The sequence below is a fragment of the Alosa pseudoharengus genome, unplaced genomic scaffold, assembly GCF_046254945.1.
Source record: "Alosa pseudoharengus isolate Yale_2024_CS ecotype anadromous, Long Island Sound unplaced genomic scaffold, YU_APseudo_1.1 YU_APseudo_1.1_scf_4, whole genome shotgun sequence".
In the NCBI taxonomy this organism is placed as follows: domain Eukaryota; kingdom Metazoa; phylum Chordata; class Actinopteri; order Clupeiformes; family Clupeidae; genus Alosa; species Alosa pseudoharengus.
This window is the reverse complement of record NW_027468774.1, coordinates 32,401,511-32,427,991: the sequence shown is the minus strand read 5'-3', so window position 1 is coordinate 32,427,991 and position 26,481 is coordinate 32,401,511. Positions and strand designations below refer to the sequence as shown.

Below are 26,481 nucleotides of genomic sequence, written 5' to 3'. Positions count from 1 at the left end.
GCATGCTAGTTAGCATTTTTAGCAAAACTGCTAAAAATGATTAGCTAAGTTAGCTAAGTCACATGGTTAGCATAGTTAGCATGTTAGCATGCTATGTAACATTTTTAGCAAAACTACTAAAAATGATTAGCTAAGTTAGCTAAGTCACATGGTTAATATAGTTAGCATGCTAGCATGTTAACATGCTAGTTAGCATAGTTAGCATAACTACTAAAAATGATTAGCTAAGTAACATGGTTAACATAGTTAGCATGCTAACATGCTAGTTAACATAGTTAACATAACTGCTAAAAATGATTAGCGAAGTTAGCTAAGTCACATGGTTAACATAGTTAGCATGTTAGCATGCTAAACTATCCACCTATTTAACTGCCTAGTCGCTTTGGACAAAGGCGTCTGCTAAATCCATATCCATAACCATTCCAACTATATTAAACCTCATCTACCTAGCAACCACTATAGTTTGTTTTTACTCTGTATGATATTTTACATCATATTTTTTGCATTTTCATGCACTGTATTTCCTTCAGGAAATGCTTTTCTAGTTATTATTTAACATCTTCCTCCGCCATTGGAGTCTATGGCAGCCCATAGAACCGTCTGGTGAAAAGTTGTGAAATTTGGCACACTGATTGAGGACAGTCTCATGATTAATTTCACCAAGTTTCATACCGGCACCTTGAGGGCTCTAGCGCCACCAACAGGCCAAAGTTGGACGTGCGTTCACGCACGTAACCTTTGACCCGTTGACCCGATTGTCAAAAATTATGTATCGTTAGAATCCTTGGACCAAGCCGAGTTCAACGCACCCTATGAGGTCATTTTCCGCCATGATGGATTTTCCGCCATTTTGGATTTTATCAAAAACATTAAAACGTCTTCTCAGGTCACAAATTTTGTCCAATCGACACCAAACTTCACACACATCATCTACTGAACAAGCTACATTAAGGTATTACTTTTTGTCTTCGGAAATAAAACCGTTAGCCAATCGAAATTTGCGGCGAAGCGAACACAGGAAGTGAACTCATATCTCAGCAACCCTTTCATGTATCATAACCAAACATAGTATATAGACTCCTGACCCCATCAGGAGAACGCTCAAAAAAATTGGTAACCTTTGACCTCTAGGGGGCGCTGCAATTAAGACACATGCCTTTTGGCCTGTAGCTGCTGTTGTGCTTAGAATTAAAATGCACTAGTAGTGTCTGGTAATACTGTGGAAGGCCCTTAGGTAGACAGAGGACAACTTGTGACATGATAGTATATTTTTACTACCATATTTCTCTTAAGTCTCAATCAGGAAGATGCAAGATCAGGATCCAGGCTTTATTCCTTTCAATGAGGGGCCAGCGGCCCTCAAGGGAGAGAAGTACATGTTTGTTTCACCCCATCATGGATTTCACCAGATTCTCAGTATTCTCTGACTTCTCAGAAACAGTCTACCAACTTTATGTTACAAACAAAAGAAGGAGTGACCTCTAGGTCCAACCCAGTTTGAATATGCAATAGAAAGGGAGGATGAGGAATAGGCCTTCATCAGGTCTGGTCAGCTTCTATTGTCTTTTAATTAAAACTACCCCCTTTCCTGGGAAGTTCCTCAGAGGCCTGGACACATGCTGTTCTACAAACATTAACATTTCACACCTGGTGATAGGCAAAAGGCCTAGACTGGCTTTCATTGAATTCAAGGATAAACAAAGGATGCTTGCATACAGACCAAAGACACACACAGGGTACATATGGGTACAAAAATCACAGATGACCATAAGAAGTACGCAGTATGTACATTTACAGAAATGAGGCTGATTCACAACACTTTCAGACATCAACGTAATTGATTCAGCCGCCATATTGGATTTAATCAAAAACTCAAAAAAGTTTTCGCAGGTCACAAATTTCAGCTGATCATCACCAAAATTGGCAGAGACCATATTCAGACTATGCCTGATTAATGCATTGCTTTTTGGAACAATTGACAGAAGCGTTCGCCTGTAACAGCCAATCGAAATTTGCGGCGAAGCCGCCAAACAGGAAGTGAGATCATATCTCAGCAACGCTTTCATGTATCAAAACCAAACTTAGTACATGTTCCTCAGAAATTTGGTGACCTTTGACCTCTAGGGGGCTCTGTAATTCGCAAAAATGCATTTTGGCCTGTAGTTGCTGATGTGTATTATTCTGCAATGGAAATCAATGGCAGCCCATAGAACTGTCTGCTAAAAATTTGTACATTTTGGCACACTGATTGGGGAGAGTCCAATAATTAATTTCACAAAGTTTTATGCCGGCACCTCGAGCGCTCTAGCGCCACCAACAGGCTAAAGTTGGACGTGTGTTCACGGACGTAAATTTTGACCCGTTAACCCGATTGTCAAAATGAGGTATCGTTGGAAACCTTGGACGAAGCCAAGTTCAACGCATCCTGTATATTTTGACCTCTATGTTTAAATCACAGCAAGTGTGATCATATCTCAATCAATCTTTTATTTTTGATGTAAAACTGATGACAGCAAGTTCCATCCAGTTCATTCTAACGCGTGCATGCAAGGGTGGGGCGGGGTGGGACGGGCAGGGGCGATTGCGGTGGTGGGCTGGCTGGGGGAGGGGGCGTCGACACTCAGCCCTGGTTCAGCCCCACAAAATCAGTTATGTTTTGATGTGAAACTTGAACTTGTAACTCAGCCAATCTTGATGTTTGTTTGGCATGGAACTTGCTGTGACTGCTTAATGCTATATGTCAGATGCAACAGCATTGACTTACATGGTAAATCTGGACTGCTGGACTGCCTGCTTGGCCCCCTCATTGCTGCTTGCAGATATATTATTACATTTGGATTCATTAGTATTACTATCATTGTTCATGACATGGTTATGTGCATGGTTAAATGTTGGTGTTGTCTTCTTCTTTAGCGTTGAATTTCGAAATACTGGCAACTTCTTCCTTGACTTCAAATGATACTCTACAATGTTAAAGGCATCTTAGTTATATGAAAAAATAGTAAAAGAAACAACTAGATACACAAAAACTAAAAGTTGTGTAGATTACAGAAAAAAGAAGTTGCTGAATAGACTAATGTCATCAGATGTGCTCATCACTCCCAGATGTCTTTGTGAAGGCACTACAATGTCCAGTGTCTCTTCTGATTGCTTTTTAATACCTCTGCACACTGCCCACTAAAGAGTTATACATGTACCATGCATCTTGTATCCAACAGTTGCACAGTACAAGTTACATATCTAGAAGCAAACCATATTAAGTAAGGAAAACAACAGTACAGAGAGATACGAAGGCTAAAAGCCTGTTTCAGACCGGCTTCAGATGTAACCTGTATGGCCTGAGCTCAACCCGTTGGCTGCCTGCCAGACCAATGACCCAAAGGACAATACATCTTATACAGTTCTCTCTGACGCACACAACACAAAGAAAATAATAATTCAAAGACATTCTGACAGGCAACTAACAACCTGGGAACTTTGCTTGAAACAAACCACTAAATTGAAGTGATCCATTTACACTGAGAAGGGGTGTGTCGATATGCCCCGGTAAATTGTAACACAGATCATACCCACATTGGTAAAGCATTCTAATCCTTCACATTGAACATAGCATGGTGTCATTGAATCAATGAATTGATTTATCAATCATTACCTCACATCACACAATAATCTCACAAGAATGAAAATCATTCTGATTAGGCTACAAGCCAAACAACCCCACTCCTTCCACACACACACACACACACACACACGGAGAGAAAGAGAGAGAGAAAGAAAGAAAGAGAGACCAAGATGGACATGAATGTCCTCAATATTCCAACATGGCAGAGAATAGAGGTAGCTGGTAATTGTGTTAAAGAATTGTGCCTAGACAGCGATTCAGTACGCTGACAATGAAACAGGGAGAGGCAGGAGATATACCGAAGGTAACAGAAACAGATTAGCCACAGATGTTTGAGTGTGAAGTGGTGTGTGAGGCTGTGTTTTCTGCACGAGGATCAGTCGACCAAAAACACAACGCTGTCTCATCCAGCACTGCCTGTTGCTAAGCCGAAGGGGGCATGAGTGTGGGCCCAGGCTGAGCTGCAGCTGGGGTTATCAGTGTGGAAAATCAGCACACATCTGCAGTCCTCCATGGCCTCTGCCCCCCCTTTCTTCCTCTTACTCTCTCACTTCTTTTCTCTTCCCTCTCTGTCACATTATCTCCACCCCCAACCACAATATGCTTTAATAGGCATGAGACTCAAATTGGGTTGTCAAGTTAGAACACACAAATGCGTATATAACACATATACACACAAATACATGCACTTAAAAACACATATAATATGCACAAGTAGGTTGTCGGTTTTAGTGGGTTAGGGTGATAAATTCAGGAAACCTCCTGAATTTATCACCCTAACCCACTAAAACCGAGAACTACATCAGTTGAACCGTAACGCCTGTTTCCTGCAGTTATTTTCACCACACACCCTACATGTCACTCATCTTGCACTGAATCATCATCCTGAGGGGTATTCACAAAGGCAGAATTAAGACATCCAAGATAAGTGATAAAGCGAGGTTTGACATAGAGTTGTCTGGTAACACCTTGGAGTGTTATGAGTACATGACAATAAACAACTTGAACTTGACTCTGAGAGCTGTAAACAGTATTTTTTTTGTTGAGATTTTGAAGTGATAAAGCGAGGTTTGACATAGCGTTGTCTGGTCATCCTAGCTCAACTCGTTTCACTAATGCCAATCCAGGATAAGTAGGAGCGACTATGTCAAGCCAGGTGTAAGTAATTCAGGATGTGCGTGTTCTCGTTTCTGCTCCAAAGTGCAATTTTAAAAAATGCAGAAAATAGCGTTATTCACACAAAGTGACCAACTGCTTTTGATACACTAACAATGAAGTATAAAGTTTATAAAGTTTAAAGTTTAAAGGGACACCATGCAAGCCTGATGTTTTTTCTCTACGAAACTCCCCCTCGCTCGGTCTGAAGCTCTTTTCCTTTTCTTTGCATCTTCCATCAAGGGTTTTCGCTGCTTCTTCGCCGGCTCTGCCATTATACACACGTTTGCAACAATCGCTAGCGTTTCGTTAGCCTCCCTCTGTGCTGTGGATGCAGGATGGAAACTGAAACTGCTTCGGTCGCCGGGTACGATACACTGAACTTGCAAGCGGGATATTCTTCCTACAGGCAGTAGGGGCGGGCGAGAGAGTCTTCATTCGCCCTGTAATGAGTCATTTAACCATATACCGACTTACGAAGATGAGTAATTAACACGAAAACGTTGCCTGGTGTCCCTTTAAAGTATAAAGTTTTTTTGAATGGGGAAACACAGCTATTTCTGTAAAACAGCGAGAGTAGGCATGGTGGACCAACTGAATGCAAATCTACGTATGCACCCACGTGTGAATGCTTCCTTATCCGTCATTAAGAAATTGCCACTGCAAAGATGCACATAGTGTGACTTTGTATATAGTCAGGGGGAAAACTTGCAAAAACTAGTTGAACCCCTTAAAAAAAATTGTATTTGAGGTTTTTGCATTTTTGGCATCCTTAGGGCATGTAGTCAACATTTCTTGATGATAACATCAAATTTAGGCGGTGGCAAATTTTTTATTGGCATATTTCCAAAATGGCTGCCGCTGGAGACGCTGAAAACCAAAAAAAATCATATTTCAGGGTCTAATAGATCAATTTTGATGGTTTTGATATCAAACTAGGTTTTCTGGGGTGGTTAGTTAATTTATGAGGTAACTGAAAAGGTCAGAGGTTAGGTTCATATTTTAATTGTCAGGGTGATGGTCAATTTGGGTCCAAAATCCAATAAAAAGCCATTATAGTAGAGGTGGGTAAGATTTGTATGCAGTTCATTTAGCGGAGAATATCTCAACTGTTATAGACTAATATGACCCCACTGAACAACATGGGATGTGTGCCAAAATCTCTACCCGGGACGAAAGTCCTGAAAATGACCACAACAGATGACACTATTATCACACTACAGGTGAATGGGACTTTTTTCCCCCTTTATAGATATCCCCATACATACGTCTTTGTGTGCCTATTATACCACATAACAATTGTTCTGGCTCATCCGCAACTCAGGAGTGAAAAGATCAATATTACCACTTCATGATATCTGCATAGCGCTCACACATTGTCTCCCAGCACTACATGTGCTGACTGGGTGTGATACAATCAACAAAATGTAAACCAAACTTGCAGCTCTGAACACTGTCCACAAACCAGATAACTCTTTTCTGGTTCTCAATGTCAACTGTTCACAGCTAACAGAGTGCAACACAAATGGCAAAAAACATTCTTGGTCAAATGTCTCAAACCATCAACGGACATGGAGACATTTGACGACCTGCGCATTGCTGCGTTCAATAGTAATGCCCTTAAGATGGACTTTGAGAGGGCCGCTTGCACCTCAACTAATGCAAGAAAACATATACAAAGAGCCTATTCAACAGCAGCTTTGGGTCCAAACACCATTTACAGACACACCACCTTGATCTTAAGTGCAGATGCTTATGGTTTTGTAAGAAAGGGGAGTTTATTAGTCCCTGAGATTGTAATCTCAAAACCTGAAGGTTTACCAGATCCCTGCTCGTGTGGCAAGTGTGCACACAAGAATGGGTGTCCCTGTCGGGTAGCTGGTATCCGTTGTTGCAAGTACTGCAAATGCATCACCATCCCCATACCTAGACTCTGTTGTGAAAGTTTTACCTTGCAACACAGGGAATAAACCTGTTGTTTTGTATTTTTCACTTTAACGTTCCAATGATAATAGCAAGGTTGGATATAAACGTAGTTTTTGCCCCCAGGCAACATTGCGGAATGAAAATCAACATTTTACAGATATGAAGTTATAATAATACAAATTATCATAGGAAATCATCAAAATCACTGTTATGTACCAGTTAAAAACTCCAAATCTCCCCAAACATTCTCCGGTACGGTATACACACACAACCACACACACATATCCATGAGTTTGCACACTTACACCCATGCATACTCATGTATACGTACTGATGCACACTCATGCAAGTTTCATGCAAGTTACCTACACCTGACTTGGGGCTACAGGGTACAGGGTAGCAAGTCTGCAGCTTCACCGCAACATCAAAAAGCCATGGATGTAGGTATGATTGTCAGGGCACATACTCAACCATAGTGATGGCATTCTATAAAACTTCATGAAGCACACTCATGCACTTCACATATACAGGTGCTTCCCTACTGAGAATATTTGGTATGGCCATATGCAAGTCCGTTATGCTTCAATGTTGCCTCAGGGCAACATGCGTTTTTTTGTAATTTCCTATGACACCTACATTGAGGAAATGGCGTAAATCCAGAGATGGAAATGATCTTAGTAACTACCAGTCTTTGCTGTCATCCTTTTCATCCACTGTTACACTTGCAAAAAAGGCATTCTATCAAAGCAAGATTGAGAGCGCCACTGACAGTAGAAAACTTTTTTCTACTTTCAAATCTCTTCTCAATCCTCCACCACCACCATCAACTACTTCACTGTCAGCAAATGACTTTGCAACATTTTTCACTGAAAAAGTTGCTAAAATAAGTGCTGTTTGATGCTCCTATAAGGAGGGCTTTGCCTTGTGTTAGTATGACCGCATCATTTGACTCTTTCTCTCCTCTTGATGAGGAAGCAGTCTCTCAATTGCTTCAGCGATGTCGTCCAACAACATGCCCATTAGATCCTGTCCCGTCCACTCTTCTACAGTCTATCTCACCCGCTGTTCTACCAGCAGTCACACATGTATTTAATGCTTCACTCAGTTCTGGAATAGTTCCTTATTCTTTTAAACAGGCTAGGGTTACACCTCTGCTAAAGAAAAGTACACTTAATCCAACTGAGGTGAAGAACTACAGACCTGTCTCCCTTCTTCCTTTCTTGTCAAAGGTTTTGGAGAAAGTGGTCTTCAAGCAAGTTTGTGACTTTCTTCATCAGAATAATCTACTAGACCCTATGCAGTCTGGTTTCAAGAGTGGCCATTCTACTGAAACTGCTCTTCTGTCTGTGACTGAAGCATTGAGAGTAGCTCAGTCCTCTGCTCAGTCATCAGTATTAATTCTACTAGATTTATCTGCAGCCTTTGATACTGTTAACCATGACATTCTCCTATCTATACTATCTGAACTGGGAATTTTTGGAAAAGCTCTTGACTGGTTTGAATCTTACCTTAAAGGGCGTTCTTTCAACGTTTCTTGGCAGGGACAGGTATCTAAGTCTCATGACCTCACCACAGGTGTGCCTCAGGGATCAGTATTAGGACCCTTGCTTTTCTCTATTTACACCACTTCCTTAGGTGATACCATTCACTCCCATGGATTTGACTATCACTGTTATGCAGACGACACTCAACTTTACCTGTCTTTCCCACTTGATGACTCTAGTGTTTCCCACCGGATTTCTGCATGCCTTAAGGATATTTCAGCCTGGATGAAAGATCGGCACCTTCAGCTTAATCTCTCAAAAACAGAGTTTTTGGTGTTTCCAGCTAAAACAGCTATTCCCCAACAGATTAACATCCAGCTTGACTCAACTTCACTGACCCCAACTAGATCGGCACGAAACTTGGGCGTTGTAATTGATGACCGACTTAACTTCTCTGAGCATATAGCTTCTATTGCAAAATCATGTCGGTTTATGCTTTACAACATTAGGAAGATCAGACCTTATCTGACACAAGATTCCACACAACTTCTTGTTCAGACCATGGTCATCTCTAAGCTGGACTATTGTAATTCACTATTAGCTGGCTTACCCGCTTGTGTAACAAGATCATTACAGCTGATTTTCAAATGCTTGAGCACGCCTGGTCTTCAATCAGCCAAAGAGGACACATGTAACTCCTCTCCTAGTTACTCTCCATTGGCTCCCTATAGTAGCCAGAATTAAATTTAAATCTCTCACTTTGGCCTGTAGGACACTAACTAGATCTGCTCCTAGTTATTTTAATTCAATAATCAAGCCTTACATCCCCAACCACCCACTGCGGTCTTCTGGTGAGCGTATGTTGTGTCGACCAGTCATGAAAACTGGGTCTAATTCCAGACTCTTTTCTTCAGTGGTTCCATGTTGGTGGAATGAACTGCCCAGTGCTCTCCGTTCCTGTGGTAGTTTTGGGTCGTTTAAGAGGGGTCTAAAGACATTCCTATTCAACATATACTTAGTTGTTTAAGCGCTTATGTGTTATGGTTTATATAATGTTGTTTTATTTTTAATTGGGCTGTTAATTAATTTGACATTATTGTTTATTATTGATATTCTCCTTAATGTAGTCTTAGCATGTCATTGTTTTTATATTATTGATTGAATTGACATTATTGTTTTATTATTGCCTTTCCCCTTTTTTACATTGCTTTTTTATTAGGCTATTGATTGAATTGATATTATTGTGTACTACAACTATTCTCCTTACTATATTTGACCTACATTTTAATCTGTTCCCTGTTCAATTTTAAATATTATTATGTTGTTTTGTATTTATGTGTCGCTTTGGACAAAGGCGTCTGCTAAATCCATAACCACAACCATAACATTGATATGTTATGAAAAGTTGTTGATAATACACCGGTAAATTAATATATAATTGAATATTTCATAGAAAATGCTTGGGGTCATTTTTCACCCCACGTATGGAAAGTGTGGTACTGATACAAAAAATGCAATTACTTAAAAATATACCAATTAGATACAAATCCAAATGGCCTCATGTCAAAGACAACCTATTTGAGGAATATATGGAAGATTAAACAATAACAATTTAAACTGACCAAGATATTGCAAAAAAACAATCGCTGGAATCATTTTTGATTACTTATGCATCCCTTGTTTGTATACAATTCATTTTCCATTCAATACAGCACAAAACACAATTAAAAATATCAAACCAGAATTATAGCTGCACTTTACCGACATTGAGGATTAAAAACATTACACTCCGGATGACATCTCAATATCTTATCTGAAACTAATATCTGCTACCAGACGAAAGAAGACATTACACTGACTAACTTGCTTCAGAAGACAGCTGGACGAAAGTCCCGACCAAAGAATCACTTGTAAGCTAACTTAGAATAACAATGTCTACAACAAACAACATTTCATACAGAAAAGCTGAAAAACGAGACCATGAGTTTGATAAAAAAAGAAAAAAATGATTACCTTTATTGAGGCAATAGGACAGGCCTATGTACTGTATGTACAGATTCATGTTGCCTGTCTAAAAAAGTGTATTACTGTCACAGGTGCTACTAGTGAAGGGAATCGTGTAATTTTAGGAACGGTTCATATAGATTTTTGCAACTGGTGATTTTTTACTTGCTAGGACCCCACTGAATACAAAACAACCTGTTTCCATTTTTTTTCTTCAATTTCAGTGCCAAAATTCAAGATGGCGGACAATATGCAGAAAAATAATATAAAGGCTTAAAGTGGTCAACTTTTTGATAAATATACCCTAATAAGGTAGACAAGTGAGATACAGACTATTTTCAAAAGATGTATTGTATCATTTGCCAAGAAATTTGGAGAAAAAAATGGAAAAAAAAAATCTTGTTTCATTATTGAAGAGTTCAACAAAACATTGTCATTGTCACTCAAGTATTTATCCTCACTCTCACTATCTTTTTAATATTGGTGCACATCTCCTCAGAGCCTTCACACCTGCAAAGTTGTGTGAATGGTAAGTTGTTACTCTTGCAAGAACACCTTCTACTGCATTGGCTGGTAAGACAACAGCACTTCACAAGCTCCACAACAGCCTCTAGTGCTGGTGGAAGTTTTGACAGAACAGGAGCCCATTACCCATCAATAATTTGCCTCCATCCCAGTGATAGTGAGTCAAGAATCTTTTAAGTTGAGATATAGTCCTCTGTCATCTAAAATAAAATGGTAATTATCTAACATATGGTAATTTATCGGATTTTTACTCAAAATGACCTTGCCGCTGACCTTAAGAATGTAACTCTGACCTTGAAATGACCTTTATTTGACCTCTGACCTTTTCAGTTACCTCATAAATGAACTAACCACCCCAGAAAACCTATAGTTTGATATCAAAACCATCAAAATGTATCTATTAGACCATGAAATATGATTTTTTTGGTTTTCAGCGTCTCCAGCGGCGGCCATTTTGGAAATATGCCAATAAAAAATTTGCCACCGCCTAAATTTGATGTTATCATCAAGAAATGTTGACTACATGCCCTAAGGATGCCAAAAATGCAAAAACCTCAAATACTATTTTTTTTAAGGGGTTCAACTACATTTCCTCCTGACTAAATCTTTTCTATCGGCTTTAGGCCTATAGCCGAATTTGTTGAAAACACCTTCGAAAAATTGCCCCTTTATTTCCAGTCAAGTAGCAAATAACAAGTAGGCCTGTGATCATAATTAAGGCTATCACAATTAAAATAATAATCATATGGTAGTAGGCAGACTATCTGTTTTGATTCGCGAGCAAATACATTTACCAAAGAGTATATAAATGGAATAAAGCTCCTTAAAAATTCACACGGAGGTCTGATTTGAATGACAGCTAGCTGAACCAATAAGACAACATAATTACCATTAGAATTAACCAGGCAGGTGCAGAGAATAAATCCCCATGGTAACTTATCTCTTGTGTGAAACCAAGTCAAGGCTAAATTTATCCAGGATAAACAAAAAATCCCAGCTTAATCCCTTATCTAGGTTTTGTGAAATACCCCTCTGATCTCAATATTCTGATCACAACAACTCTGGACAAATGACTAAGTCAGCATCAGTCAGAGGCTTTATTCGTTGTTTTGTTTTGTTAAACAAATACATGTATCATAAATACATAAATATAATACATTTTTTGTTTGTCTTGATGTAACTAATCAACTCAGTAATTTTCATGGTGATATGTTAAGGTTAATTTTTCTCCCCTATTTGCGTGAGAAAAATGCTGTAAAGGCGCATGAATAGGGTATATTTAGGTCTTTTTCTAAACTTTCCCCTATTGGGATTCTTCGGGGCTTTTTTTCCCTTACTCAGGACATATTGAGGATACAAAATCAGTTAGGTTTGCTTGTGTTGCAATTTGTTCAACCCTTTCTCCTAAAATGACTGGACTATTAGGCCTATCTATCCTCTGTAATGTAGCTGGCTAGACTTTGCCACACACAAGTGGGGGCAGAATTGGAAATGTGTCATAGAGTCATATATTGGTTTGGTTAAAAAGTCACAGGTTAGGTTATTGGTTATTAATGTAATGATGCTATTCATAAATAATGAGCTGTAAAGTAACTCAGACTTTTAAAAACAGTTTTTTTAAAGGATATCGGCTAATTATCGTTATTGTCAAAATCACAAAATATATCGAGATATTATTTTTTGTCCATATCACCCACCCCTATATTGAAGCACAATTTCTGTTAATTAAGCTATTTTAAGCTATTAACACTTGTAGTAGCCAATCTATTCACCAAGTTTGCCAAACTGAAAATGCATTCTCTGCTTTACACTCTGAGTTTGTGATTTAATAACGTTTAGCAAAACTGTACATGTACACATTGGTGTCTACTTTTTACATTGTTTTGCCATTTGTTTCCCCACATGACACATGTTAAAACAATTTTAGATAATACAATTACTCAGCAATCAGAGCTTGAGCATATAAATAAGCCACAGGTAACTAAGCATTAAGGTATGGGTACAATGTAGGACAGTGTTGGACAGTTTGGAGTTAAGGAATTATTGGAGATAAAGGAGGGTAAGGGATGAGGAGGTGAAGGAGTAGAGAAGGAGAAGGAAGAGAACCAGGAGGTGTAGAAGTGGAGGCAGAGAAGGAGAAGGCATTTGAGGCACAATGAGGCATGTAATCCTCTAGGCTATTGACTATTATTTTAAGATGACAATCTTTTTGTATTAGTAAAAGCAGTCTAAAGTAGAGCATCACACTTTATCAAACGTTAATAATTATAAATAAATAATTAATGGGAGCTGTATCATATGAGTCATTTTTATATTTCTCTCTCCAATTTTGTAAAATTATTACCTAAGCAATCAGGAAAAAAAACTGTTATGTTTATAAAAGGCCAGTGATGCTTGTTATTGTACAAACAGCAGTTAGTTTTTATTTGTTTATTTGCTAGTGGTTTGTTAGAGATTAGGTGCTGAGTTGTTTGGCTGTATGCCCCTGACAGTGTTAATTTTGTCACCTATTTTTAATTTAGTCTTAGTCTTGTGACGAAATGTCCTTTTTAGTCTTTGTCATATTTAGTCATTCAAATATCATTTTTGTTAGTCAAGTTTTAGTCGACTAAAAGTCTCGTCATTTTAGTCTAGTTTTAGTCAAAAGAAAACTAAAGGTATCTTAGTCTTAGTCAGTTTTAGTCAAAACATTTTAGTCGTTTTTTTTTATAACAAATAATTTCTGATTACCATTTCAGTGAAATAGTGTTTCACATATCTCAATTTTCTAATATTGTGTGTCCACAGGGATACTCGTATGTTAGAACTCATTCTGATTTTTTGTCAGTCAGTATGTTTACATGCACAGGTAAGTCGAGCTACAGTTATAGCTCGGCTGGAATTTGACCATATAGTAAAAGATTTGAATGGACCACTGTCATGATCTTCGTAGACCAGTGTTTCTCAAAGTGTGGTCCGCACTGGTGGTTTGCAAGCTATCCCAAGTGGTCCGCAAGCAGACGTGGTAAAATATAATATAGATGAGTTGTTTGCAATATTGAACCAACTTGTACTGTATGTAAATTAGGGATGGCACGGTTTTTGAAAAATGCTCCGAACCGTGCGGATGGCATGTCACGGTTCGGAGTGTGTGTTCGTCGTACGGTCCTACGGTTCAAGCTAGTTATGGCATGCGCAATTGATTCCCATGTGACAATGTGTTTCCCTTTCGCGCGAGAGTAAGAGTATAGTTTTGAGTGCTGCGCGCGACTAGAGTCTTTAGAAATGGCAAGTGCGAGAGACAAAGACTGCCCGGAGTTGCAGGATGCGCCAGCCTCTTATAGGTCTGGTGTGTGGGAACATTTCGGATTTGAGGTTACCTATGATGATAGAGGAGTTAAGACGACAGAAAAGACTGCGACTGTGTGCAAACATTGTGCAACACGTGTTCAGTATGCTCTTGGCAACACTTCGAACATGCTAGGTCAGCGGTTCCCAAACTTTTTTCCCCGCGGACCACCTTCTACATCCTGACTCGGCTCGCGAACCCCCACCATCCAACACATAAAAAAGTAACTCATTCTATTGACGCATTCCAGGCATCGTTGTTTAATTAGCCGCACTACATGATAACATAATAAAAATGTGCAACTGGTCTATGAGCTCTCACGTTAAAAAAAACAGTGTGGAGAACCACATTAGAATGGTTAGGTAGCATCTCACTGCAGACCACGCACTGTGGCTTTGGGCAGTCTGTCTCCCAATCCACGTGAAGCCTAGGGCTATATGCCTCATCATACTTTAGTTTTTTTCGCGCAGTCTTTTCTGTCTCGTTCTTTCTTTTATCCCCCTGCGCTCCATCTCCACTTTGATTAGTCTGCCCCCCATCCCATTCCATCGTTCCCTGTTTCTCTCGCTTCTCCTCTTCGATCGCTTTAATTAGGCCTTTTGGACAGTGTCCCTGTTTTTAGCCAGTTTTCCATGTTTACGCAGCCTTCTACCTAGCCTTATTTCAACGAAACTAACGCGCCAGATATTCTGGCTGCCCGCAGGAAATCACGTGTAGCCTATTGTGTGTAGCTTATTGAAAACATACCCTATTATAGAGTTTAAAAAATGATTTCCTTTAATTTCACGTTTCCATATCTTTATAACCCCATTAGAAATGATGTATTATTTATGAATTAATTATAGTATTAATTAATTAATAATTTTTAACTCCTTTCCGCCATTGCCCTTTTCATCTCGCGTACCCCCTAGTGGCAGATCGCGTACCACCTGGCTTAAAGTTTCCTCAGACAATAATGTGCTTTATGTGAAGTCAAATTCAGTTTGTGCATTATTACATGATAACTATTCTTTAAATACTCTAGCCTAATTGTGGATGATTAAGCTATATGCTGAAATATGTTTCTGGAGTGTTAAAGATTAAAAGAAAAAATAACAACAAGAACCGTACCGAACCGAAAACCGTGACCCTAAACCGTGATACGAACCGAACCGTAGATTTTGTGAACCGTGCCACCCCTAATGTAAATCCAAACAGTTCTGCAACATTGTCTATGTAAGATATGCCAGTTAAATCATATGAATCCTCTGACACAATAAGCAAAGTGCAAAGACAATAAGCAAGGTGGTACAGTGAGTAGGCCTATTGTGTAGGCTAATATACTGTTGAAGTAGGTCTAATCTGTTTTTTTTTTTTTTAGCTAGGTGGTCCGTGCGTTTCTTTTTTATTGGTTAGTTAAGTGGTCCATCGTCTGAAAAAGTTTGAGAAACACTGTCGTAGACCCCAATATTAATGTTTTACTCTGCCATGCTAGATGGCGATATGCGCAACACTTTCCCCAAACTCTCCATCTCAGCAGAGAATGTGATCTTAGCTAAGTTGCTAGCGAACTTTCCATATTAGCTTACTTGCTAGCAAACTTTGCATCATCAGTGTAACTAGTTAAATAGTTGACATTCCTTGCATTGTGGCATAAATCTTTAGTTAGCTTGCTAACTCTGACAGAAATCTCCGGTGTTATTGTTCCATGTAGTTTTGTGTTGCAGCCACAGGGTTGCAGCAACAGCACAGTCGCACAGTAGACTAGCCTACAGGAAAGCTGCTGCGCATAAACTCATTTGGAATATTTTGAAAACGTAACAGCTAGATATTCTGTCTTCTCATTTTGTAGACGAAATGAAGAGAGATTTTAGCTTAGTTTTTATTTCATGCAAAACATTTTAGTCTCGTCCTTTTTCGTCAACAATAATGAATCTTAAGATAGTCTTAGTCAGTGTGTCAGGACATTAGTGCAGTCTTGTCATCGTCTCGTCTTAGTCATGAAAAAAAAGTTTGTTGACGAACATATTTCCTCTCGTCTCGTCTGACGAAATTAACACTATTGGACAAAAAGTATTAACAGTGTCACATTTTCAAAAGACAAAACACACTGATACTGTCAACCCTCACCATACACACTAGGGCTTTGACTTTTGCCCAAAAATCATATTAGTTTGTTTATTAATATTAAAATTCGAATAATTCAAATGTGTATTAATAATATTTTAACCATTAAATGTCTTCAGTAGGACCGATATTGGTATCAAACTTAAGTTCTATATGTTCTGTCCACCAGAGGGCAGTGTAACAGTCAATGTCAATAGACTACGTGCACGAAAGGCTGAGTATTTATGCGTTTGTCAAAATTTTTATTATTGAGCGTAGGGCTGGGCAATAAAACGATAGCGATATGTATCGCAATAGACATGTAAAACGATATCAATAAAAAATACGTTCGATAGAACATTCATAATTAAAAGCAACACACACCTCCTGCCTTACGTTGTCCATAAATAAAATAGGCTAAATATATCTTGCATTGTTTGTAGTATGTCAAACTCTACCAGAGTAGGCGATAGAAGTAGGCCTACCTCAACACAGACTCTCCTTGCCCCGTGGATTCTCTCTCTCTCTCTCTCTCTCTCAACAGGCACATCCCTCCTCAGCATGCATGTAATCCAAACATTAATCGTACAAGACGACTGGCTAAATTGCTATTAAATCCGGTTAGCATCATTAGCACGCTGCACGAATTTGTTCAAAACTGTTGCATTCAAATTGACTGCTAAGTTCTAATCATCTCAATCCCAATGCAAATGGAAAAGTATTTTCCAAGACTCAAACGGGCATGTCCCAAGGAGAAAAAGTATTCATTTGAAACTTAAACACACGTGGGGAAACTGAACAGTCTAACCAGTAGACTATGATAAACTAGCAAATTAAGCTAACGTTACTTTGTTTACAATATTTCCAGGCTTCAACCAGTGCTGCTTTTCATTCAGACTTATCTGCACATTTATTTATTTGAGTGTTTTTAATGATTGTGTTGCCATTTCTTTTCCCTGTTTGCTTTGATCGATAACTGAGGTGATTAAAATCAGAGGAAGGTTAAGTTTAAAATAAAAATGTCTATGTGGGAGCTGAGCTCACTAAGCGCAAACCAGCCAGGATGCTAACGTCACCTAGAGGAGCCCAGATGACCAATAATAGCCTTGCTAATGAGCTCGCGATTTCACTTCACCAGGCGTGAAAAAAACCTCGGAATCTGAATTGAAAACAACGTTTAGGCTACAACCAAATACATTTACAAAAAAATATTTCCATAGGCTACAGGTTCGAATATTAAGAGATCCCTAAAATTCGTTCCAATATCTTTAATTTTTAAAATAATCGAATATTCGAATAACGAAGTTCGGAGTCAAAGCCCTAATACACACATAACATTCTCTCTTTTCTCTCTCTGCCACACACACACACACACACACACACACACACACACACACACACACACACACACACATCCAGCCCAGGCCTAAGGAACAACAGGGCCCTTTTCTCTAATTCTCTCCCACTCCCAATTCTCAAATGTCAACTTTTATTCTGATTCCCTGACCATACAATAGGCCTCTTCTGTGAAATAGAGGACACATACTCTTTCTCTCTCTCTCTTCAACACACACACACACACACTCAAGATATGGCCACACACAACCAACAACAGGAACTTTCTTTCTCTCTCTCTCTCTCCGTCTCTCTCTCTCTCACACACACACACAGAGTTGTTTTACCCTGTCCTCTGATTCCACTATATAGTACTTCACAGAAGAAGAGACCTGTTCCACAGTGACCACAAGTTGTGTACAGCTGTAATAAAGTACAATAAGAAGGCACCTGCTATGGATAACCATCTAAGGAAGAAACACCAGCTGCCAACAGCTAGCACTAACAAGTCGATTAGTCGACAACTATGAAAAACTAGTAAAAATCAGATACACCCACCCACACACACACACAAACACACTGAGGTGTATGGAGGGGGAGGGTGGGGTTTTGTTTTCACTGTGTATATCTGAAATACACAATAAACTATGCAAACAAGGGTGTTTGTGCCCCTAAGCTCCCTCATCTTCTTCCACTTTGGAAGGGCCCTTTCCTCTTTGTAAAGTCCTCCCTCTTCTCCACTTTGGAAGGCCCTACCTCTCCTAACCTTCTACCCCTCTCCTCAGCATAAACTACTTGTTCCTTTCTCTCCTTTTTCCCCTGTTGGATTTTTATAACAGAGTTCTACATACCTAGTCATGATTGGTATTTGAATACTAATTAATGCTTCCTAAATTCTGCCCTACCTAAAATGTAGGTTCATGAGTTCACGTTCCAAATTTGCAAAAGACACGCAAGCAACCTAAAAGCGTGTCTTGGCGAGATCTTGGGAGTGCTTTGAAGGGATTGTTCAGGAGCCTACTGTGCTGGCAGGAATCAAGCAGGATCCATGTGTCCACCCCTATGCTATTCCTAACTTATCATCGAAAACATAGCCTGAAAAAAGCACACTTACCCCAATAATGTTTGAATGACTGAATAAAAATCTAAGGCTATTTATCCTACAGAGAAGTTGGGACTGCTTGCTAAGGGCTGCTTACATCTCGTGACAGTGTGTCTTCAGCTGTGCTTTCGATGCGCCTTTCGCTATAGACCAGGTTTTTCTTGGTCAGTGGCGTAATGACTTTTAGAGGGTGTAAGATAGGGATTTTTGGATCATGCACCAGACCACACCTTCTGCCACACCCATGGGCACAAGGCTTAAAAAAGTGAAGTGCATGGCGAAACATTCGAGCAAAATAAGAATAAGCTTTGCGTCGGGATAAGAATAAGCTATGCGCTGTGGTTTTTGATGTCAAAATAGAGTTCTAACAGTTGCCTGGTAGTGCCAGCCGGTATGCTCTGCACACAGATTGTCTGTTCTTGTGAACAAGTTTCATCCATAGATTTTCTTTCAGGGGGAGATAGGAATCAGTCTGTCAGAACTTTCACAATATTTTTCAGTTCTAGACTTAAAAGATGCTCTGTGATCATACAGTATGCCATTTCAAGACCATAACAATTTCATCATCTCCTCACCACCACTAGCTGCCCATGTCTCTGTAGGCAGCCCAGGCTCCGAAAACTGGAAAAAGCAAAGTTGCGGGCAGCCTGTCCCTCAAACAAAAACGAAACCATGCATGAAGCTTCTCTGGGAATACGGAACGGAGGGATGAGCTTAAAATATGGTTAATAAAGAAATGTAAATATAAACATATACAGTAGACAAACGCGACTTCCTGCACAATCGCTGGCTGTAGCCTATGAAAGGTCAAAGTAACAAAAATTAAATGACAAAGTAAAATGTCATGTAAGTCAAATCACCAAGTATCAAATTTAAATCTATCAACGGTCATTAAATGTAATCTAATTTGAAGTTTAAATCAATGTCATTTGAATTTTGAATTACGTTAAACTTGAAATCAATTGAATAAGAAGTCGAATTAATTTGAGGTCATATATTACATTTACATTTCCCTGTTGTTTCATTTTGTATGAGACTTAATATTTCAGCCTCATGCAATTCCGTGAGCCACCATTTAATTTGAACGCTTTTACTTTGGACTTTGGTGTTTAGGTTGTACTGTCACCTGTCAATCATGCTCTGTCCCCCGCCCCCCCTCCACTGAATCTGAGTCGATTTATCAGGGCTTTGAAGCCAGTCGATGTGAAAACGTAGCGCTGTCACTCCCCGATGTGAGTCGTTACCCGATGTGAGTCACGCATGCTCAGATTGATAGGTTTTACGGCATAACGCCAAGGGATCCGACTGAAATCTATAAAATAATTAACTTTTCTGTTTAAAAAACGTTTTAGCTATCTAAGATTGTTTGATTGCTAACTTCAGCAAACGCCATTCAAGTGACAGCCTTTGTTGTGCTTGATTGCTTACTTAGCCTAGCAGCTACTTGCTTACTTGCCAGCAGTGAACAAACTTCATTATGTAGGTCAATTTTTATTGATATTACAGAAGTCTCTCGCTAGCAGGCTACTTCAGCCTCTAATCTAGAACTGACATCAGCAAGTTTGTGGCAAATCGAAGTTTTTTGATGATGAAAAGTCTTACCTCACTATCCAAAATGTTCGCCATGGCTACCACGCATAGAAATAAACAGTTCATGGCTATGTACCGTAGGGATTAGCATACGTTGTTATGGTAACAAAAGAAAACAAAACAAAAAAAACCGGGAAACTATTACGAAAGACCTGATAAATCGACTCAGATTCAGTGGAGGGGGGGGGGGGACAGAGCATGATTGACAGGTGACAGTACAACCTTAAAGTGCGTATGTCAGGTTAAAAAACATTTTTGACAAATGAAGTGACATGAAGCAAGATAGTAGTGAGTAGTGATTTTTCTTGAAAAATCAACTATAAATACAATAGAACAATATTTACAGTTATTTTAATAATTTATGAACATTCCAGGAAACATTCCAGACACAATGATGACCTCATAAGAGGGAGTCCAGCAAAGTTGGTCAATTAAAACACATGGGATAAGGGATCATACAGTAGTTTTTTTTACACTGGTGAGGCCAAAATCATGACTTCATTCCAGTATGTCATGCTAGAGTCTACTACCTGCCTGACGTAAAAATATCCTGATACCTTTTTATCTTTACTGGCAACCATTATTGATCTTAAAATGTGATGAAGAGGATATGGGTAAGTAGCAATGCTTGAAAATGCCAGTTGTGTCACTTGCCATCACATATAGGCCATTATATAGCCTAAACTAAGTAGAATCAGTAAGCAACTCATTAGTCTATGTTCCGCCAACCATGGGCATACATATGCTTTTCTTTAGAGACCTGACTATGAAACCATCAGTGTATATGTGCTACCACTCATTTGCTCTTTATACATCTGCTTATCAACTAATGTTAGCTATAGACAGACTAATAATTTGCTTACTGATTGTACTTAAAGGGGTGGTTCAGGATTTTGGACATAAGACCTCATTTCCAAGTAAGCAAGTGTGATATTTATCAGTGGAGACCGTTTTCAACACGTTTCATCCAGTCCTTGTAATTGCAGAGTTCGCAGGTGCTAGGCTAGCGCAAATCAACGGTATGTGCTAGCCTGCCACTAAAGACAGTCACTCCAAAGTACACCCGAGGCAAATTCCAGACAATCGATGTAAATGTCTGTGTTGATAGAATAGTGTAAGAAATACAACTACCCTCGCATCGCGTTGCAATAGTTATACTTTGGTCCCTGAAGTTGGTAGTAGTCATTTTGCATCTCAGCAGCGGACTGATATTACCAAGGCTACTACTAAGTATCCCCATTGGAGTGCACTTTACTGTTTACTTTTCGGCGCAGTACTACTAACCGGAGCAAGTATAATTCCGTCGTGGTAAGAAACTAGTCCCTCAAAATGTAATGCGATCGTTGAAATGCAAGGATAGAATAACGTTAGAAATAACAGTATCAATACAGACATTTACATCGATAGTCTGGCGTTATAATTTATTTGCCTCGGGTGTACTGTGGAGTGGGTAAGACTGTTTTTAGTGGCAGGCTAGCACATACCGTTGACTTGCGCTAGCCTAGCACCTGCGAACTCTGCAATTAGAAGGACTGGATGAAACGTGTTGAAAACGGTCTCCACTGATAAATATCACACTTGCTTACTTGGAAAATCCTGAACCACCCCTTTAACTTGTTGTATATGGAAGCCTATGTGATGGCAAATGACACAACTGCCATTTTGAAGCCATGATGCATACTAAGGGCCCGTCCCAATACCTCCCCTACCCCTAGATTTTTGCCCTAACCCTCGTTTTTGCGCGTGCATGTGTAGGGCTAGGGTGTTCCATTACTTTAGGGAGCAAGGGGAAGTGCTATTTTCCCCTTAAAATCAACCCTCAAAATATAGCCAGGACCGATGCAGGCTTAAAACGAAGTGGGAGATGAAATTACCCAGGATACCGTGTGAGCTTACCCAGCCGGACACATTTTTCATATATTTTCGCAAATAAGCATATTAAAATTTCGAACTTTGTTGGAATATGTTAGTTTGATGCACATCTGATGGACTGTTGAGTTTTGAACACTAATGTTAGAAAATATCTCACGAAGCTATCTGACGATGTTCATGATATCAGCTGAGTGCTTTGAGAGAGTCTGCCCGTAGATAAACCAGCACAGCCCACACAACGATGACCGCTGGAACGGGCATGTTCCTGAATGAAAATAGTAGCAGGCTACTACCGGTAGACACGTCGGCGCTGCGCGTGACATAGGTGAGTATTCGCTACGCTACTTTGCATGTAGTGGTGTCCCAATTCATAGGGAAAGATCTTCACCTCCACTTCCCTTGTCGAGGGGGCTTTAATGTTGAGGGCAATCAAAACCAAGTGAAAGTTTTAAGGGGGGAGAAATGGGACGGACCCTAATAGTGATCCGATCCTACTCACACCCCTAATCAATTTCTCACTGATGATTTGATGGCCATGATTTACCAAAATTTTGTAGCCTATTCGTCTTTACTTTGTCCCTGCCAGTCAGGCTCATGCTTATGAACCACTGGTATGTCATAGAGAGCATTTTTGGCCTTATCAGTGTAAAAGAAAATGCAGTTAAAACCCATTCTCCCCTATGCTACAACTTTGCTGGACTCCCTCTTATGAGGTCCTCACTGTGTCCGGAATGTTCATAAATTCAGTTATAAAAATAACTGTAAATATTGTTCTATTGTATTTAAAGTTGATTTTTCAAGAAAGATCACTAGCCTACTCACTACTATCTTGCTTCATGTCCCTTCATTTGTCAAAAATATTTTTTAACCTGACATACGCACTTTAACACTAAAGTCCAAAGTAAAAGCGTTCAAATTAAATGGTGGCGCACGGAATTGCATGAGGCTGAAATATTAAGTCTCATTCAAAATGAAAACAACAGGGAAATGTAAATGTAATGTAGGCCTATGACTTCAATTAATTCAACTTCTTATTCAATTGATTTCAAGTTTAACGTAATTCAAAATTCAAATGACATTGATTTAAACTTTAAATTAGATTACATTTAATGACCGTTGATAGATTTAAATTTGATACTTGGTGATTTGACTTACATGACATTTTACTTTGTAATTTACTTTTTATTTCATTTTTGTTACTTTGACCTTTCATAGTAGCCTACCTCAAACTACTAGGCTGTAAGTTGTGGTAAAATATCGTAATGGCTGTTAGAAAAGGAGGAGACTAAGACAAGTTAGGTGTAGGCGTAGCCTATTTATTTTAACCACTTAACCCCAATATGATTCCATTTAAAAAACCGTTTCCCATGCTAATGTGCCGCTGGCCTTGCGCTTTTTCAGCGGATCTAAATTTCTGGAATCTGCCTTTTCAGATGATCTCTGGTAGCCTATCAGCGCACACTACATGCACTCGGCCATCTACTGTAGTTTGCCAGCGGACTGTCAGTGCAAAGTCTTTACAGGTGCATATAAGGGCAGCCACTTTCCAGTCACCTGACTGAACGGGTAGCGTAGTTTTAATAGTATGCCTACGGTATATGGCAACAGAACGATTTTTGTAATGTTTTGCACTGCACATTAGCCTGTGTGACCCCGGATGTAGGCTACCTGTTCGTCTGAGTTCACCAGGCTAAATGCACATATTATAAGTGAGGTTAAGTGACAAAACGTATACCCATGCGGCCGGCAAAGCCCTAGTATTCAGTTCATCACTTTATCTTCATTCAACTGTCAATAACAAACGCGGAATCATCATGGCTACCGATTTGTGACTGGTAGCCTATAGTCTTTAAATTATTATTTATTTATTTATTATCAATTTGAGATTTTAGGCTATGAGTGTGGTAGATCTTGCTCCGATTACAACTAAACATTTTCGAAGCAAAGAGAGTGGAACTAATATATGAACATTTTTGGCATAAAGTCACTGTAAAAGAGGAAGAGAGATAAGAAAAAGTAGGCTACCTACACGCGTGTGTGTAGGCTACTGCGCGCGCGCCAGTGTGAAAGGGAGATAGATATATTCTGGATCTTTTGTTGTCAGATCCCAGGAGTTTAAAACGGCAATGTCCAGTGTAATGTTTTATAGGCTACTACACTAACTACATTGAATTGTCCCACGAATTAAAAGGGCCGCTTATTTGAGCTATTTGTTAGGCTAGCCTACATGAGCGTCTGTTCTTGTAAAATGATGCAGCCTATGGATGCAAGTTACTTGTAGTTAAAATGACAGATTTGTGGGTCTAGTCGGGTTTGGATCAATGTTTAACGAATAAAACTAGTGAAAAGCGCAGACAAAAAGTGACCTACCTGCCACACAAGTGTAGCCTCACCATGATGACACTAAAGACACATGCCAGAGTGATAACTCCCAGCACTCCTCCGTCAGAACTTCAGTTCGGTTCAGTTAAATCCCATTCTTGATAACATTTTACACTCTACCATAAGGCATAGTAGCAGTGGCAAAGTAGTGGTCCGTTCCTTAAACAGTTGCCAATGGTCGTTTCTTGGTGTTAGGGGGAGGAACAGTATATTTCAATGAACACCCTCCTCCGAGTCCATCATAAGGCGCAATGACAGGTAGCCCCCCCCCCATCTACACCACCTAGTGTAGCCTAATGTGTAGGACCTTATCTTATCATGTCGACATATAGAATTCCGACTTGGTATCTCAGAATTCTGTCTTATTTGAGAATTTTGTCCTAGAATTTCATAATAGCCTAGGCCAGGGATTCCCAAACTGTGGTACGCGTACCCCCGGTGGTACGCGAGCTGCCACTAGGGGGTACGCGAGATGAAAAGGGCAATGGCGGAAAGGAGTTAAAAATGATTAATTCGTTAAATTAATTATTAAAGCGATCGAAGAGGAGAAGCGAGAGAAACAGAGCAGGACACAATGGAATGGGATGGGGGGCAGACTAATGAAAGTGGAGATGGAGCGCAGGGGGATAAAAGAAAGAACGAGACAGAAAAGACTGCGTGAAGAAAACGAAAGTATGATGAGGCATATAGCCCTAGGCTTCACGTGGATTGGGAGACAGACTGCTCAAAGCCACAGTGCGTGGTCTGCAGTGAGATGCTACCTAACCATTCTAATGTGGTTCTCCACACTGTTTTTTTTAACGTGAGAGCTCATAGACCAGTTGCACATTTTGATTATGTTATCATGTAGGGCGGCTAATTAAACAACGATGCCTGGAATGCGTCAATAGAATAAGTTACTTTTTTATGTGTTGGATGGTGGGGGTACGCGAGCCGAATCAGGATGTAGAAGGTGGTCCGCGGGGAAAAAAGTTTGGGAACCGCTGGCCTAGGCTACTTTCCCAAGACGTGGAGACAGGCTTCCATATTTGTGAATGACGGTGTGCCTTTGTATTTGTGTTTACATGGGTCTGTGTGTGTAAGGGATATTGAGACAAAGATTTTCTTTCTTTCTTTAAAATAAATAAATTGGAATACTAACAAAATGGATCTGCAGAGCATAGCTGTTTATAGGAAACATCTGCATAATGACAATACTATACGTTTTGCTTGTATTAATGTAGAGTCCATGTGACTTTAGACTAAAAAAAAAAAAAAATAGTACCCTATGTCAAGAAAAACCTCCGCTGTAGCCACACACACATTTCAAGGAATTATAAAGGATTCTGTATAAAAGCATCCATGAATTAGCCTGGGTGCCAGCCGAACTTAGTCCGCCCACAACATTTGAGGTCGGGAAGTTTGGTCTGGCATTGCTCCATTGTGGAGCAACTATGCTCGCCCCAAATCTGGCGGACCAATCAAGTCGGGCTTTACGATGATGGTCAGGTGAGCAACAGTGCCTCGCCTATCTACACCACCTAGTGCTATTTACACTACCTAGTGTAGCCTAATGTGTAGGACCTTATCTTATAATGTCGACATATAGAATAACGACTTGGTATCTCAGAATTCTGTCTTATTTGAGAATTTTGTTGTAGAATTTCATAATAGCCTAGGCTACTATGTGGCCGATTTTTTTCCCAAGACGTGGAGACAGGCCTCCATATTTGTGAATGACGGTGTGCCTTTGTATTTGTGTTTACATGAGTCTGTGTGTGTAAGGGAGATTGAGACAAAGATTTTCTTTCTTTCTTTAAAATAAATAAATGGGAATACTAACAAAATGGATCTGCAGAGCATAGCTGTTTATAGGAAACATCTGCATAATGACAATACTATACTTTTTGCTTGTATTAATGTAGAGTCCATGTGACTTTAGACTAAAAAAGAAAAAAAAATAGTACCCTATGTCAAGAAAAACCTCCGCTGTAGCCACACACACATTTCAAGGAATTATAAAGGATTCTGTATAAAAGCATCCATGAATTAGCCTGGGTGCCAGCCGAACTTAGTCCGCCCACAACATTTG

The 26,481-nt window shown here is 39.5% G+C and overlaps 1 protein-coding gene across 1 annotated transcript in view; it reads right to left on the bottom strand.

Moving 5' to 3' along the window:
• mgat3a (beta-1,4-mannosyl-glycoprotein 4-beta-N-acetylglucosaminyltransferase a) overlaps positions 1–24,585 on the bottom strand; it is a 55,933-nt gene extending 31,348 nt beyond the window's left edge. Inside the window, exon 1 of the mRNA XM_076265905.1 lies at positions 24,399–24,585. Within this exon, the coding sequence (XP_076122020.1) occupies positions 24,399–24,424 (26 nt within the window). The 5' untranslated portion in view covers positions 24,425–24,585. The remainder of the gene's footprint in view (positions 1–24,398) is intronic.
• Between the last annotated feature and the right edge of the window lie 1,896 nt (positions 24,586–26,481).